Genomic DNA, 18258 nt, shown 5'->3' on the forward strand with positions numbered 1-18258 from the left:
GTGCTTGCAAGCTCTCCGAGTTGTAAGATAGGCAAGTCAACGTGGGCTGCAGGGCCTAAGTAGGTAATGAAGGTGGGATACATGTTCGACAGAAACATTTGTTAAAATGGTAACACGTCTTCCATTCCTGTTTCAGTAAGTAAGCTGAACGAAGCCTATGATATTGAGCTTGTTTGACCGTGTTAGCCAGTGAGCTATTGCGTTTGGGAGTTGAATTCCACTGAATTCTAATTTCAAAGCTGTGGCAAGTTTAGCGTAGTCATTTAGCATGTGTTGCTGTTGTAGGCGAATGAACCTTGTCACGTGTCTATTCAAAGTTCGCTTCAACAGGTAAACCCTGTCAGAACCCGTAGCGTTTGGGTAGCCATCCAACTCGTCCTCTGTCAGCTAGGAACATCTTAGTATCGTTTGGCTGACCAAAGGTGGGGAAATTCTTGACGAGTTTGTCAAGGTATTCTGCGTCAAGCGGGTGGAGAGGATTGGCTTCATCCTGTGGGGAAAGTGGGGCCGAAAGGCCAAGAGGAGAAGCCAAGCTTTGGGCTTTGTTGGCTAAGATGCGCCATATTACTCAGTGCCAAATATCCATCCAAGAGGAGAAAACTGAGGAACACATGATGGAGGCAATGTCTGAAACCTATTGTCTTCACTCCTTTGAGTTCTGGACTCCGGTTGCTTGGATGGATAGTCATGCTGTAGAACGTGATCATTCTGGACTTCCTCCTCCAGATGGTACCAAAGGGTGGTATTCTGCTGCATTGCAGAGTCCACTTGAGCGCTTAGAGTACTGATTTTGGACACGTGAGTTTCACCCCTGCTCCTTTCGGTCTCAAACTTAACTGTCATGGTTTGCAGATAGAGGTATTGTGTATGGAGCGAGAGATTCAGTAATGAGATTTCTTCCGCTTGCTTGGAAATCAATATTTTCATGTTCATCACCCGAGTTCTCTCAACCTTCATTTGGTCAGCGACTTCAATGAGTTAGTCATTGTGTTCATCAACTGATCGTCTTTGGTTTGCAGAATTTGGAGTAAAACATTATTACCTTGAGTAACGTTCAACAAAACTGCCTGCATGTTATCAAATTGCGCGCTCCTATTTGTAGATAACTCAACAGATTTATCTAGTTTAGAGTGGACTACATCGTATTTAGTTTTGGCTAAATCGAGTTCCTGCAGACGACGATTTTGCTGGTGTTTGTGCTCGTTCATCTTCATGAGCATTTGCAATTACTTTTAATTGTTCAGATTTCAAACACAGTTGCGCAACTAGCAGAATGTTTTCATTTCCTGCTTTTGTCAATAGTTGCTCAGTTCTCTTCACCTGTGCCCTCATGTTAGCCATGTCTTGCACGTGCTTCAATTGTGCACTGTGGTATTGGACCGATGCCAACCTTTGATGGCGATACATCAGTGCTAAAGTGGAGAGAACCGTCACAAAGCCTGTGTTTGATAGTTGATTTCGGAGAGCGTTTCGCTAATGGTATAATTAGGGTTGGTATCGCTGCTGAGGTCAGAGATCAATCCTTTTATGGGTGGAGGATCACTAATTAGCGGAGGAGTGGTGACCACCTCCTTTGATAGATTGCACATTATTAGAAAAATTTAGAGGAAACATTTTCCTATTTTTTTCTTCTTCAAAGTTTGGGTTTGGAATTCATTGGAAGCTCCAAAGAGAAGTTTAATCTATTCATAGATGTTGATGAACCATCAGTACCATACCAGTAATGTGGAAGATGGACGTGAATGAATTTGCAAAAGTAAATTTAATTAATTAATGCCAGTGATTAATCCTACCTTGGTAGGCTATCTGGGTATCAAACTTTAATTAACCTGAGAAGTTACTTCATCTAGGTTAGTTTGGAAAAAGTTTACAATGTCTTATTTAAAAAGTCAACAAATGGGATATTATTTAAAAGATCCATTTGAGAATGTAAATCTGGCAATTTCACTTATTATTAGTTCAATTGAACAAGACATTGATATCTGTCTGGATATCATAAGTAATGACTTGTGTGTGTCCTGAATAATTCTTGAAGGAAAGTACTGGCACACACTGAAATCAAACGGAGGTTCCCGGGGCGGGACTTCCATTCCGCAAGGTGGAGGAAGCACGAGAGAGACAGAGATAATTATCGCTGGTCAAGCTAATATCTCCTGAATTTCAATCGGCTAGCACTTTGTCCTCGCTCGAGAAATGAATAATGACCGAGCCTATACGTGTCTGAAACGCGCGAGGCAGAAATAGCCCTGCGTTTGGCCAAACGCTCTTTCTCAGATTTCTATAATTAGCTTTTATCAGCCCTCATACAGAAATGTATTCGCTTACGCTACCCACTGACCACGTCAGAACACAACACGGAGGCGGGGAATCTTCAGCACACACACCACCAATCATTTCTGGGTTAGGGTCTCCAACTCCCATAATGTGCTTTTAAATTTTATATAGGCTGAATCAAAATGAAAGCATCATCCTATTTTAGATTCCTCGCATGGGGGCTCCAATAATGTTTATGTTCAGACAGTTTTCGGATCATCGAACAATGTTAGTCTTGGTTATCTTCACCAACCCTGGCTAACAAGTTGAATTAGCAACACAAAATTAGGTTTAATTATTTATTCACTAAATACCTAACTAATCACAGAATTACATATACAAGAATGAATCATACCTTGATTACAAATTGTAATAAAGGAAAACGTCCCTAGCGGACGGAACAGATATGACAGCTGCTTACGCAAAGAAAAGGGGGCTGGGTTTGAGTGAAAGAGCGGGAAGACTGAAGAACAAAGGGAGAAGCGATGTCTCTATCGGGCCGTAGGCAGCTACTCTATCGTAAATACAGAATCTTATGCATTCTAAATTACCGCCCATTTGGAAAAGGAAAATGTAATAAATGTTTACTCTGAGCTGCGCTTCAATAGGTTGGTGGTAGATGGAAGGCCGTGTTGCCCAACAAGTCCTTTGTCCTTTGAAGAGTGTCTCTGGTGGTGAACGGGAAACATTGTAGTGTCGTCGTTGTGTGGTAGATGGAATACTCTGTCTGTCCTCTCCTAGCCCACGTTTACAGAGGCCGCTGCTAACTCAACGGCTAGGAGGTATCACTTCTGTTGCGAATAAGAGTTCAAAGTTCATACCATTCGCAACCAAAGCTCACGCCTAGGTTGGCTTCATTCTGTAGTTATTATATGAACCCTTCTGACATCGGACCATCATCCAAATGTACCCGGAACAGAAAGTTATATTGTCGTCAAGGCTTTATATAGGAAGGGAGAGGAGGGCGTGTTTCATAGTTTATAACCAATATCTCTTCACGCGGGCGGGCCACTGAGTCAGGCCTAATTCACTCATGAAAACCCAATTCTCACATTTTAGAAGCTAAACTCACAAACGTTTAAATTGCACAACAATTCCATGTGAATGTGATAACTGTAATGTGTAGACTTTCCACTGTACAGTTTTTGTCATCCTATCATTGATGAGAATGTCTCAGATGACAACCGAACTGACATCATATTCATTAAGTACCAACGCATATGTTCAACTGGTTGGATTACCAAAATATAGTTAATTTCCCACCAACTTCTGATATTCCCAGAATGTCTATGTTAACCAAGGAATTTTCAATAGTCACATCAGTAGGGCAGAGAGAGGAACAAGGGGAGAGAGGTATTTATGACTGTCATAAACCTACCCCCAGGCCAGCGTCATGACAGCATTGACTGACCTTCATGTCTTAAAAGTTGTGATGGACTCTTTCTTTTTGCTTATTTGAGCTGTTTTTGTCATAATATGGATTAATCCCTATTTGGTAAAATACCATCTTCTGTATACCACCCCTACCGTGTCACAACCCAACTGATTGGCTCAAATGCATTAAAAAGGAAAGACATTTAAACTTTTAACAAGGCACACCTGTTAATTGAAATGCACTCCAGGTGACGACCTCATGAAGTTGGTTGAGAGTGTGCAAAGCTGTCATCAAGGCAAAGGGTGGCTACTTTGAAGAATCTCAAATATAAAATATATTTAGATTTGTTTATCACTTCTTTGTTTACTACATGATATGTGTTATTGCATTGTTTTGATGGCTTCACTGTTTATTCTACAATGTAGCAAATAGTACAAATAAAGAAAAACCCTTGAACAAGTATGTGTGTCCAAACTTTTGACTGGTACTGTATACTTTCAATATTCATGTTTATATATTTCAATATTCATATGTTAATGTATTTTTTTCCATTGAAATTAAAATACTTCTGGTATTACAGAGCAAGCGATAAAGCTTCATATGACACCACTGCTTTCTTTGTCGCACTTACAGATTAAACATTATGGAGTCTTAAAGATGTACTTTGCAGAAATCGCTCTGCCATTTTCTGGTTGCTAAAATTCTAATAGTTCACATAATTTCAGATTGTGACAAAACATACAAGTAAGTATAGTGTAGATAATCATTGTACCATATAAACTACTGTGGAATGTATTTTCAGCTGTTTGAAGTTTGTGTACAAAACCAAAGGTAAAAGACAAGAACTACTTTTTAAAATGGGAAGCTTACAAATAGCACACATAGAACATGTCTTCCGCTTCTTAGACTTGCATTTAATGAGTGACAGATCTATAACTCACATTTCTATGTGAATTTTGTTGGATCGCCCAAAAAGTTATAAATTGCAGCCATAAAGGAGGCCTGGGTAAGGCCAAAATGTGACATTTTTCAACTTAAATTATTTATCAATTATGCTTTTAGATACAAATATATGCCAACAATCCTTCATCCAAAGGACCATTCTATGGATTAAATTTAGTGAAAATCTGAAATCTTTTTTTTTTTTTGCCCTGGTTTCTTGAGGAATCACTCAATAGCAGTGGTATTGGCTTACGTTCCAGTATTCACATCCTCTCCATCCACTATAGAAACACCTCAGGGCATGGAATTGTCCAGTCGTAGACACTGTTTATAGAGAGAACACTAGGTGTTGAGTTATTAAAGCAGCTGGGTTTTGGCTTTGGAATGTGGTGGTGAGTTGAAGTGAGAATACCTGGGAGGAAGATGTTCCCTAATTAACTCTGAATTAGAGCCTAATTGGAAGGGCTGTGAATTGTTCTGCTTGGATGGTGTCAGTGTGTGACTCACTAGAGAACCACAGGAGTTGAGCGGGGCCTCAGTTCCCCATTGTTCTGCATTCAAAACTGGGAACTTTTTCTAATGAGAAATTCCTTTGACGGTGGCCAAACCATTTTGGAAATAAATAGCATTTGTCTCATATACCTTTGTCACAGGGCCAGGTGTCCTACGGGACCAAACTGAGCTCACATGTATCCATATCCTCTTGATTACTCTACTGCATCATGGCCAAATGTTTTATTGTTATTCTTTTTTTGTTGTTGTGAGAATTGGTTGGAAGCCTATAATTTTTTTGTTACAAACAGCTGTCAATTAAGGCATGACTTTGCTTTTATTTCCTGTCTTCCAGATGTTTTCATGGCTGTGGTGGAGATGGTGGTGCCGCTTTTGGAAGGGGCGTGCCCTAGCCCTCGGCTGGAGCAAGGGGCGTGCCCTAGCCCTCGGCTGGAGCAAGGGGCGTGCCCTAGCCCTCGGCTGGAGCAAGGGGCGTGCCCTAGCCCTCGGCTGGAGCAAGGGGCGTGCCCTAGCCCTCGGCTGGAGCAAAGGGCGTGCCCTAGCCCTCGGCTGGAGCAAGGGGCGTGCCCTAGCCCTCGGCTGGAGCAAGGGGCGTGCCCTAGCCCTCGGCTGGAGCAAGGGCGTGCCCTAGCCCTCGGCTGGAGCAAGGGGCGTGCCCTAGCCCTCGGCTGGAGCAAGGGGCGTGCCCTAGCCCTCGGCTGGAGCAAGGGGCGTGCCCTAGCCCTCGGCTGGAGCAAGGGGCGTGCCCTAGCCCTCGGCTGGAGCAAGGGGCGTGCCCTAGCCCTCGGCTGGAGCAAGGGGCGTGCCCTAGCCCTCGGCTGGAGCAAGGGGCGTGCCCTAGCCCTCGGCTGGAGCAAGGGGCGTGCCCTAGCCCTCGGCTGGAGCAAGGGGCGTGCCCTAGCCCTCGGCTGGAGCAAGGGGCGTGCCCTAGCCCTCGGCTGGAGCAAGGGCGTGCCCTAGCCCTCGGCTGGAGCAAGGGGCGTGCCCTAGCCCTCGGCTGGAGCAAGGGGCGTGCCCTAGCCCTCGGCTGGAGCAAGGGGCGTGCCCTAGCCCTCGGCTGGAGCAAGGGGCGTGCCCTAGCCCTCGGCTGGAGCAAGGGGCGTGCCCTAGCCCTCGGCTGGAGCAAGGGCGTGCCCTAGCCCTCGGCTGGAGCAAGGGGCGTGCCCTAGCCCTCGGCTGGAGCAAGGGGCGTGCCCTAGCCCTCGGCTGGAGCAAGGGGCGTGCCCTAGCCCTCGGCTGGAGCAAGGGCGTGCCCTAGCCCTCGGCTGGAGCAAGGGGCGTGCCCTAGCCCTCGGCTGGAGCAAGGGGCGTGCCCTAGCCCTCGGCTGGAGCAAGGGGCGTGCCCTAGCCCTCGGCTGGAGCAAGGGGCGTGCCCTAGCCCTCGGCTGGAGCAAGGGGCGTGCCCTAGCCCTCGGCTGGAGCAAGGGGCGTGCCCTAGCCCTCGGCTGGAGCAAGGGGCGTGCCCTAGCCCCCGGCTGGAGCAAGGGGCGTGCCCTGTCCCCCGGCTGGAGCAAGGGGCGTGCCCTGTCCCCCGGCTGGAGCAAGGGGCGTGCCCTGTCCCCCGGCTGGAGCAAGGGGCGTGCCCTGTCCCCCGGCTGGAGCATGGGGCGTGCCCTGTCCCCCGGCTGGAGCATGGGGCGTGCCCTGTCCCCCGGCTGGAGCAAGGGGCGTGCCCTGTCCCCCGGCTGGAGCAGGCGGCGTGCCCTGTCCCCCGGCTGGAGCAAGGGGCGTGCCCTGTCCCCCGGCTGGAGCAAGGGGCATGCCCTCTGCGGGAGGAGGGGGCGGGCCCTAGCCCTCTAAAGGAGCAGGAGCCCAAAGAGTCTTCCTCAGGTACAGTATAGAAAACCATGCTGTAGGCTTTAAAATCACAATAACGTCCCAGTATAATTTCACCCAACCACTTAGATAAGATCGTCTCCGCCCTTTTGTTGTGGGTGTCACTTTTGAAAAAGAAACACCACAGCTTCGATTCAATTAAACATGCTATTTGATTCAGGATGATAAACAAGCTGGAGCTCTTATTTAATTGGCTTTCTCCGTTCCAGGTGCTGAACCTGCGCAGGAGATCCAGGTGACCGTTACCCTGACGGAGGGCCCGGAGTCTCCCCAGAGGTCTGGAACTCTAGTGGGCGTGTCATCGCTCGCCTCCCAGAGTCCCGCAGCACCCAGGGCCGACGACGACCAACAGGAACTGGAAATATCGGACTCTCCAGAAGCGGCAAAAAGGGTGGCGCTTGAAGAGGCGTTGCCCCACAATGCAGAGGAGACCAAATCGGAGGATTCCAAAACCACTTTTACTCCGCCCACCAAAGAAATATCCCATGAGCCTTTGGAGGAGACTACCGAGGAGCCCCCTGTAGAGGAGGAGATGCCTATGGAAGTAGCACCTGTGGAAATGACATCTTCAGATTTGGAACTGGCTGTTGAGGAGAATGTTCTGGAACCTATGCAGGAGGAGCAGGGTGCAGTTGCGGAAAAGGAGGTTGTGCAGAAGGAGTTAGAGGACGAGGGGGAGGATTTGCCTCCAATTGTTTTAGATGAGGGGGAGGTGTTGCCTTCAAATGTATTGCCAGTTGAAGAGGATACAATCAGAGAAAAGGAGCTTAGTCCCATGGCTGAACTTCCTGAATGGAAGAGCACGGTAGACATGGATACCACGGTAGAAATGGATACTACCCCTGCCAGCGACTGCAGCTTCTCGGACTTCGGCTCTCCGAGGGGAGAGAGCAAAGCCTCCAAGGCCTCCCCTGGATTGTCTCCCAAGCTCTCGTTTGGGCTGGCCCCATCCCCCTTCTCTACAGAGGCCTCCCCTAGGAAAGCCAGCCCACCCCAGGTTCAGGTCCAAATCCAGGCCCAGCCTTATCCTGGATACAGTGCTAGTGTGCCTCCCACCAACACAACCTTTATTCCCCTCACCCCCAAGATTGGAATGGGGAAGCCTGCCATCTCCAAGAGGAAGTTCTCCCCAGGGAAGCCAAGGGTGAAGCAGGTAAGGCTGTTTATCTGTTTGTTACTGTCTTTGGGTCCTTACAGAAAAGTTTATTCCACCAAAACTGTACCGGAAGGGTTAAAGCTCTTGAAGGTCTGGAGCTCTTCTCCCAGGCCTATATAGTTTCAGCAAGGTCTGTATCTTCTGTCAGACCTATAACTCTTCTAGCAGCTATTCACTTCTTCTACCAAGTCTGTAGATTTTCTGTAGTCTATTCCAGTCTGTAGCCATTCTACCAAGCCTGTAGCAGCTCTTTGAGCAGGCCTGTAGCAGCTCTTTGAGCAGGCCTGTAGCAGCTCTTTGAGCAGGCCTGTAGCAGCTCTTTGAGCAGGCCTGTAGCATCTCTTTGAGCAGGCCTGTAGCAGCTCTTTGAGCAGGCCTGTAGCAGCTCTTTGAGCAGGCCTGTAGCAGCTCTTTGAGCAGGCCTGTAGCAGCTCTTTGAGCAGGCCTGTAGCAGCTCTTTGAGCAGGCCTGTAGCAGCTCTTTGAACAGGCCTGTAGCAGCTCTTTGAGCAGGCCTGTAGCAGCTCTTTGAGCAGGCCTGTAGCAGCTCTTTGAGCAGGCCTGTAGCAGCTCTTTGAGCAGGCCTGTAGCAGCTCTTTGAGCAGGCCTGTAGCAGCTCTTTGAGCAGGCCTGTAGCAGCTCTTTGAGCAGGCCTGTAGCAGCTCTTTGAGCAGGCCTGTAGCAGCTCTTTGAGCAGGCCTGTAGCAGCTCTTTGAGCAGGCCTGTAGCAGCTCTTTGAGCAGGCCTGTAGCAGCTCTTCGAGCAGGCCTGTAGCAGCTCTTTGAGCAGGCCTGTAGCAGCTCTTTGAGCAGGCCTGTAGCAGCTCTTAGGTCGGTCTGTAGCTTTTCAACCAGGTCTGTAGCTCTAGTCCTAGTCTTCCAGAAGCCTTCTACCTTCACAGGAGGACATGTTTGATAGTGGTGCAGACAGACTGCTCTGCCGTGGTGGGAGTTGTGATCCTCTGTCTGATCCACAACTCGTATCCCCTCTCTCTGTAGTTATAGTCCCTTTGGTGTTGCTCAGTCACATTGATTAGTGCCAGTGTGGAGTGTGCATTAATGAATGTTGAGAGGTCGTGGCTGCTTTCTTGCATTCTCGCTCTTTCACTAGCTATATCTGTCTTTCTTGCTCTCTCTCTCTTTGGCTCCCTTTCTTGCGCTCTTGCTTTCTCTTTGTCCCTTTACCCATCGTCTCTCGCTCTTGCTGTCTGTCTCCCTTGTTCTTTCTCCCTCCTCTCTCTCTTGCTCTATCTCTTTCTATCCTTCATGTCTGTGCCAAGGGTTTGATGCTGGGGAGAAGGAGGGGCACTACATAAGGGAGTCTTTTTTGGAGGTGTTTTAATTTGGATAGGAACTCATTGAGGCGCAAAGCACGACACAAACCCATTTCCACCAAGCTGAGGGAAGAGGGAGGACAGCCAAAGCTGTCAAAAGGGGAAATTCAACTTGGCTCCTCTGTATATCTAAGCCCAAAGGCAGCTATAGAATCTATAGCCTTTTTTTGTTTGTTTTTTCAATTATAGAGGTTAATGTTTGTTGTTTTTTTACTTCGATTTGTTAGTATATTATAATATACATATACTTTTTTGTTGTTGTCGGGATATATCTGTAAGAACTCACATTTTAAAGAAGCCACCTTGCTTCGACTTCGGGCAAACATGTTCAATACTTCTATTTGATTGGCACATTTCAAGTGGATTCCTGTGTGTATAACACTTCACTGGAGTCTATACAGAAGTTTCTGAGCTGAAGTTTTAGTCCATACTTTTTCTTCTTCTTTAGTTTTTCCCCTACTTCCTGTTATCTCAGGAGGATTGCTCTTTCCAGTATAGGATCATTTACAGGGTGGGCTTCCATCGCTAGAATCAGCTGGGATTTCCTGTGTGTGGTGTGTCTACTTGCCTGCCGGCATGAGCTCTACTGCTCGTGTGTGTGTTTGCATACGTGCTTCCCTGTGTGCAGTGTGCACTCCCATGAGTGCTGGTGTGTGTGTGTGTGGGGGGGGTTAGCCTAGCTCCTTGGCACGTTTGTGTTGTGTAAATGAGGCAGCAGCGCTTCGTTTCCTTGAACCAGGCTACTCCCCAATGGACTTGCTTTGAGACAGGCAGTGATGCATTTGTGGGAAGGTTCTAAGCTGGAGTCATTTCAGCACACTGTATATTTTAAAATACAACATGAGATGTGTTATGCCATACAGTTTTTGTGGAGATTTTTTCAGAGCGAACAGAGTGTCTCTAATAGAGGTCGACTGATTATGATTTTTCGATTCCGATACCGATTACTGGAGGACCCCCCAAAAAAAGCAGATGCCGATTAATCATCCGATTTTTAAAAATGTATTTGACATTTTATTTGTAATAATGACAATTACAACAATACTGAATGAACACTTATTTTAACTTAATATAATACATCAATAAAATCAATTTAGCCTCAAATGAATAATGAAACATTTTCAATTTGGTTTAAATAATGCAAAAACAAAGTGTTGGAGAATAAAGTAAAAGTGCAATAAAAGTATAAGTCCATGTAAGAAAGCTAATGTGTAAGTTTATTGCTCAGAACATGAGAACATATGAAATCTGGGGGTTCCTTTTAACATGAGTCTTCAATATTCCCAGGTAAGACGTTTTAGGTTGTAGTTATTATAGGAATTATAGGACTATTTCTCTCTATACCATTTGTATTTCATTAACCTTTGACTATTAATATAATAATAAATAATATATGCCATTTAGCTGACGCTTTTATCCAAAGCGACTTACAGTCACTATTCAATGTTCTTATAGGCACTTTAGTATTGCCAGTGTAACAGTATAGCTTCTGTCCCTCTCCTCGCTCCTACCTGGGCTCGAACCAGGAACACATCGACAACAGCCACCCTCGAAGCAGTGTTACCCATGCAGAGCAAGGGGAACAACCACTCCAAGTCTCAGTGCGAGTGAAGTCACCGATTGAAATGCTATTAGCACGCACCCCGCTAACTAGCTAGCCATTTCACATCGGTTACACCAGCCTAATCTCGGGAGTTGATAGGCTTGAAGTCATAAACAGTGCAATGATTCAGAGCTGCTGTCAAACGCACAAAGGTGCTGTTTGAATGAATGCTTACGAGCCTGCTGGTGCCTACCACCGCTCAGTCAGACTGCTCGAACCAGGAACACATCGACAGCAGCCACCCTCCAAGCAGCGTTACCCATTGCTCTATCAAATCATAGACTTAATTAGAACATAATAACACACGGAAATACGAGCCTTTGGTCATTAATATGGTCTAATCTCAAAAACAAAACATTTATTCTTTCAGTATTTTTATCTAACGGGTGGCATCCATAAGTCTAAATATTCCTGTTACATTGCACAACCTTCAATGTAATGTCATAATTATGGAAAATTATTTCGCAAAGTGCCAGGGGGCCCAAACTGTTGCATATACCCTGACTCTATGTGCAATGAACGCAAGAGAAGTGACACAATTTCACCTGGTTAATGTTGTCTGCTAACCTGGATTTTTTTTAGCTAAATATGCAGGTTTAAAAATATATACTTGTGTGTTGATTTTCAGAAAGGAATTGATGTTTATGGTTAGGTACACGTTGGAGCAATGACGGTCCTTTTTCGCAAATGCGCTCTGCATCGCATATGCAACGCAGGACATGCTAGATAAACTAGTAATATCATCAACCATGTGTAGTTATAACTAGTGATTATGATTGATTGATTTTTTTATAAGATAAGTGTAATGCTATCTAGCAACTTACCTTGGCTATTTACTGCATTTGTGTAACAGGCAGGCTCCTCGTGAGGCAGGTGTTTAAAGCGTTAGACTAGTAACCGTAAGGCTGCAAGATTGAATCCCCGAGCTGACAAGGTAAAAATCTGTTGTTCTGCCCCTGAACAAGGCAGTTAACCCACCGTTCCTAGTCCGTCATTGGAAATAAGAATGTTCTTAACGGACTTGCCTAGTTAAATAAAGTGTAAGGTGTAAGAGAAAAAAAATGTAAATGAAAAGAAAATCGGTGTCCAAAACTACCGACTTCCGATTGTTATGAAAACTTGAAATCGGCCCTAATTAATCGGCCATTCCGATTAATCGGGCGACCTCTAGTCTCTAATATTACACTGACAGGTTATCAGCAATACCATCTGAGTAAGAAATCCTACGGAGCGAAACATGAAACCCAAACGTGGCACAGTGTCCTCCCTACTTTATTGAAGCATTTTAAAATTCATGGGCCATTTCCATTGTGTTTATGTGAAATATGGCGGTGGGGGGGGGTACTTGGCTGTTGTAAGAGGATAGCGAGGTTTACCACTACACTGATGGCTAATATTGCTGCTAGATTAGGAAGATGTGCCAGGGCACAGATATGCTTAATATTTTTCTCCTGCACGATATGAAATACTTCCCCCGTGCTCCGGTATTCTGAGTCAATCGCTCCGGAGACTGTTCTGACCTACTGTCAAGTGGTCCAATATGATCTGGATGGTGATTCACTGGTCCAGTGTCAGTGGTGTAAGGTACTTAAGTTAAATACTTTAAAGTTCTACTTAAATAGTTTATGTGGGTATCTGAACTCAACTATTTCTATTTGAGACTTTCATTCCACTACATTCCTAAAGAATCAGAATCAGACAACCAAATTCAAGTCTGATAGAACTGGCACTATTGGTTCTTCCTAAGTTGTGCCATCCCTAGAGGCGTGGCGACACTAAGAGCCAATAGGTGCATGTTATTGTCATTGATGGCTGTGAACAGGAAGTCTTCTCAAAGGATGTCTTATTGCTTAGTCTACCTGTTTAATGGATAACGTGTAGAATGAGGTTACGTAGGAAGTCGGGCAGTTTGACAATATTTGTGGTCATGTCACATATTTATGATGGAAGCGGCTAAGAAAGTCTCTGTCCTCTCACATGGAGTAGACCATCTCTCCCAGTTCAATCCCCCTTTCACTCTCTCTGACATTGAAAGTCTCTGTCCTCTCACATGGAGTAGACCATCTCTCCCAGTTCAATCCCCCTTTCACCCTCTCTGACATTGAAAGTCTCTGTCCTCTCACATGGAGTAGACCATCTCTCCCAGTTCAATCCCCCTTTCACCCTCTCTGACATTGAAAGTCTCTGTCCTCTCACATGGAGTAGACCATCTCTCCCAGTTCAATCCCCCTTTCACCCTCTCTGACATTGAAAGTCTCTGTCCTCTCACATGGAGTAGACCATCTCTCCCAGTTCAATCCCCCTTTCACTCTCTCTGACATGGGCATGTTTTGGGTTCAGCCTAACTATTGACGGAGGTTTGCTTCTGAGCATACTGTATTCACATGCATGTGCTTGAAGATGGCATGATCATTTTCTTTTCAGTATCAATGAATGTATTGAACTCCTACATCACCAGTCCTTTGCACCCTGTACAGGATCTACTGAAATATCTCTCTCTCTCAAAGCCTATCTTTTGCGCACTGCCACTTTTAAGTTGTTTCATGCTTAAGGGAATGCTATTTGGTTTCTGAAAGTTTCAATAAGTGCTTGACAGGGGATTTGGGACAAATGTATACATGAGATGTAGATGGATAAGTACGCAGGAAGCAAGTGGAGAGCGAGAAATCCAACCCACGGCTCTGATATATTATTAATCGGCCCAAAATGATTTCGCTTATGCAAAACAAAAAAGGAAAAAGGCCTCTCAGTAATTGTGTTATTGAGTCTAATTATATAGCCTCTCGCTGATTAGCTCATTAAACAAACTAAACGCCTCCCAGTGACGATTCTAAAATGAAATTCCCTAACAACGGTCGCTGTGTTTAACTCGACAGCAGCGAAGGGCGCGCTGTCATGCTGACATAATCATAACTTGTTTTGTAAACACGCCAACAAGCCACGCTGCTACCATGGCAACCAGCAGGCCTGACACTGGATAGTGTGGATTTGTGGGTTGACTGTTGCAGAGCACTTGACTAGGCATAGTGTTATTAGACCCAATAGATGTGCAAACGCTGTCTTGTCTTCTGTCTGACTATTAAACTAGACCCACTTCTTGCAGACATCAGTATTGAATCTTATCATTGTCCATAATCTCCCTTTTACTTTTGATTTGCAATATATTTCCAATTTGAATAGTACTGCATCTCCAAATTAAGGTGAGTTCAGCTTATCTTCTCATGTATAGGATCTGTTCCAAATGTCTCATATCTCGCTCGTTTCTTGGCTGTTTATAAAAAATGCCTGTGTCTTGTATTCACCTTTTATTTTGTTGTTGCTTTGTTTGGCTGTTGCATTTACTGCATTTGCCCCTCACTCCCAACCCCTCTTCCTCTCTGCCCCTCACTCCCAACCCCTCTTCCTCTCTGCCCCTCACTCCCAACCCCTCTTCCTCTCTGCCCCTCACTCCCAACCCCTCTTCCTCTCTGCCCCTCACTCCCAACCCCTCTTCCTCTCTGCCCCTCACTCCCAACCCCTCTTCCTCTCTGCCCCTCCTCCCCACTCCCAACCCCCCCCTCTCTGCCCCTCCTCCCCACTCCCAACCCCTCCCCACTCCCAACCCCTCTTCCTCTCTGCCCCTCCTCCCCACTCCCAACCCCTCTTCCTCTCTGCCCCTCCTCCCCACTCCCAACCCCTCCCCACTCCCTGCCCCTCTTCCTCTCTGCCCCTCCTCCTCTCTGTCTCTCCTCCCCACTCCCTGCCCCTCTTCCTCTCTACCCCTCCTCCCCACTCCCTGCCCCTCTTCCTCTCTGCCCCTGCCCCTCCTCCCCCATCAGGGAGCATGGAGTAACCGTAGGGCTTCGAGCCCCCCCTCTTGGTCCCAGCAGGACCCCTCGGAGGGGGGGTGGGATGGCCCACAAACCAGGCAGCTGCAAGAGGCACCCGTCTGGAGCATGAGAGTGGTAAATGGAGTGCTTATGATGTCCACCCCCCTACCCCCCTTTCACTCAGTGGTTTAGCCTGGCCAGGTGAGGACAGGTTTAGATATGACACGGTACACACACTTTGCCACCTGCAGAGAAGTACGGAAGGGAAATCCATGTAAACATAGGCTTTGCAAATTTTTATGAATGCCGTTTATTGTTCTATAAATTAGCTTTGTTAGCATTTAGCGTTACCATTACCAGAATGACAAGAATACCAGACCGGACGTGAAGCAGAGCTCAATCCAGTCGGGGTTTCCTGTCTGTCACCCCCACTGCAACCCTTTAGTCCGGACTTTGTGACAGGACTCCACTTTGACGCTAACACTCCACAACAAGCCTCCTCAGTCAGTCTGTAACTGATAGGTGTTATGAAGGTGGACTCCTGTGGGAAGGACTATCACTCGTTCCTGTGTCAACACTCCATCAACTGGCTGGCTTTGGCACTGTCCTCTCTTTATAACTTTATATAAAACTTGCAACAGTCTTCCTGATTTGAAGGACTGACTCGAAAGGGTGGGGGAACCATAATTAAGAGTGACTTTTAGTGTCCATGGGGAGATGGAAAATGGATTTGACCTAAAAAAAGATGTTGATCTCTCCCTCCCTCAGGCTTTTGTCATGCATATATTATAAAGCACCACACACATTATTTAAAAGGCGGTAGTGCTGAGCGATTAGTGCTTTTTGAGGTCGCTTCGGGTTTCTGTTAGATTATTAAATAAAGAATCATGGTTTTCGGTATCAAGATTTTTTAAAATATACAATTTATTGTGAAATAATGACAGTACAATGATTTCAGGGTTTTTTTTTAATAGAAATTCCAAAGCCAAATATAGTAAACATTCAATTGTCAAAACATTGAAAATATTCCGTTGCGTCAGGTCCACATTGGGTAGACGTCAATAGAAAAATAGGAAATAACTATGAAATTATAAAATATTTCTGTTGTGTATATGTCATCTCTGCTCAGAGAGTAGCAGTCAGCCAGCCAGATGTAAACAATGATGAGATCCTCACATCTACACATCTCACAATGGGAGTCGCTGTCCCAAAGGTGGGAAGGCAGGTGCAAAAGCTTAGATGGGATTTTTGAGGGATTCATTTCAACAAATTTTGGCAAGAGTGAAATATCTCGCTTCGCCTCTTCCTCTCTGAGCCATAAAAACTGTTGCAATGTATTGTGGTCATTATAGTTAATTACCACGTTTCTGTGCTGAACTTGGTTGAATATTTGCTTGATGAAAACTACAACTCCCTTCAGCCCAGCGTCTCACACCGTTTTTTGACTTAATTTCTCAAATTTCTCGGGAATGATTTGATATCTCTCTAGAGAAACCGCGTGTTGGGCTCACACACAAAAATTGAATTCAAGTAATTGAACCAACTCGGTCAGTTATTTGATTGATTACACCCCAAAAAAAAAAAAAAAAAAAAAAAAAATTGCTCAGCACAAGAAGGTGGACCATTTTTATGTCTCTGCGTGCAGTATGAACAAAGTTAGAGGAAGCATACGTTACTGTACCTGTAGACTTCCAGTCATTGCGCTGACGCTAGTGAGCATTGGCTCACAAAACTGGCTTGAACATACTGCACACACAGACATAAAAATTTTATCCACGAGTTAATCTGACTCTGGGTAAGTAGAAAAGTGTAATTGTCAGAATCTCGCAGTTTAATTATCTTTATGCTAATGTTCACATTTTGAATTTGCTTGACAGTAAATGCAGCTGGGGACATTAATATTGTGGCTCCGTGGGGAAGTCCTTTAGGATTTACTTTTGACGGCAGTAGATGCAGGAGTGTGTTTTGGGAAATGTGTTTATTGTTCGCCAGCGAAAAAACGCAGAGGAGTTCTCTCACACTCTCTCTCTCACACACACACACACACACACACACACACACACACACACACACACACACACACTTCTCTCCCTCTTGCCTGTCTCTCTCCTCACACTCTCTCCTCCATCCCTCCTTCTTTTTCCTTCACAGGGTCGTGGTTCAACCTTCCCTGGAAGGCGGAGACCCCGGGGGGCCAACCTGTCTGGGCGCGGGGGCCGCGGACGCTCCCGAGGACTCAAGGCCTACACCAGCTTTGCCGTAACCCCTGGGGTACGAGCCCTCGCCCCCTCCCTTCATCCCGATCTACTGCTTCCCTAAACCCCTCCTCCTCTCCCCATCTTCTGCATACATTCATAAAACAGTGGCCAAATGTGCTTAGCTTAGGCCAGAGAACGCTCTCTCGTTAACAAGAGCAGTGCACTCTATCTTGGGAAAGCTTTTGGCATGAGGGGTGGTACAGGGGGAGGGGTATAAATGCTATGTCATACACAGCGGCGGTCAGGGCACTGACATGGTTTTTCCTCCCACTAAAAATGGTGGGTGGTTGATTGGGAAAATGTGTCCAATGTGGATTTATATACTGTACATTGTGGGTACCTTTTAAGGTAGACACAGGAGAAGTGTCAATGCTGTATTGAGTGTACACGCTAATTGGATTTTAGGTGAGAACACACACACACAACCATACAGACAGTGCCCCACGCACACAACCTCACACCCTCTCCCACCGAGCAAACATGTCTCTACCCGGTTGAGTGTTATTGGAATCCAATACGGGAGGTAGGTAGGCGTTAAGTAAGACTGTAATCAGATCTGCTGCAGCCAGCCACTAGGCAGCATGCTTGTCCTGACCTGGTAATGCTGATTTACTGAACCACGCTGTGTGTTTGTCCTTGTGGATGACATGATAATATAGCTACACAGTCTGGAGGTATGACAGCTCGTCACATGAGAAGTGCTGCCATGTCATAGACTTAGATCCTGATTATGCCTGGAACATGTTTTCTACCTCAACTGAAAAATACTGTACAGGACCAAGCACAACGTTACAGATTTTGAACACAATCTTACCATCACTTTTAATTTCAAAATACATTTTTTTTCTTTTTTTCTAATCTGTTAATTAACCCCTGCTTGTGTGTGTGTTGTGTGTGTGTGTGTGTCCAGGCCAGTTTTGTGGAGCAGCCGTACCTGGTGGTGGAGGAGAACACAATGCATAACACTGTGGTCATGTTCTCAACCTCAGACCACTTCACACTCAGGCAGGTCAGTACCAACACCATGGTCATGTTCTCAACCTGAGACCACTTCACTCAGACAGGTCAGTACCAACACCATGGTCATGTTCTCAACCTCAGACCACTTCACACTCAGACAG

The 18258-nt window shown here is 46.0% G+C and overlaps 1 protein-coding gene across 1 annotated transcript in view; it reads left to right on the forward strand.

Moving 5' to 3' along the window:
* Nucleotides 1-18258, forward strand: part of kmt2ca (lysine (K)-specific methyltransferase 2Ca) — a 297312-nt gene that overhangs the window by 211777 nt on the left and 67277 nt on the right. Inside the window, exons 12-17 of the mRNA XM_052484247.1 lie at nucleotides 5478-6094; nucleotides 6373-6973; nucleotides 7189-8132; nucleotides 14889-15014; nucleotides 17031-17150; nucleotides 18048-18146. Of these exons, the coding sequence (XP_052340207.1) occupies nucleotides 5478-6094; nucleotides 6373-6973; nucleotides 7189-8132; nucleotides 14889-15014; nucleotides 17031-17150; nucleotides 18048-18146 (2507 nt within the window). The remainder of the gene's footprint in view (nucleotides 1-5477; nucleotides 6095-6372; nucleotides 6974-7188; nucleotides 8133-14888; nucleotides 15015-17030; nucleotides 17151-18047; nucleotides 18147-18258) is intronic.

The sequence above is a fragment of the Oncorhynchus keta genome, chromosome 28, assembly GCF_023373465.1.
Source record: "Oncorhynchus keta strain PuntledgeMale-10-30-2019 chromosome 28, Oket_V2, whole genome shotgun sequence".
NCBI classification, from domain to species: Eukaryota; Metazoa; Chordata; class Actinopteri; order Salmoniformes; family Salmonidae; genus Oncorhynchus; species Oncorhynchus keta.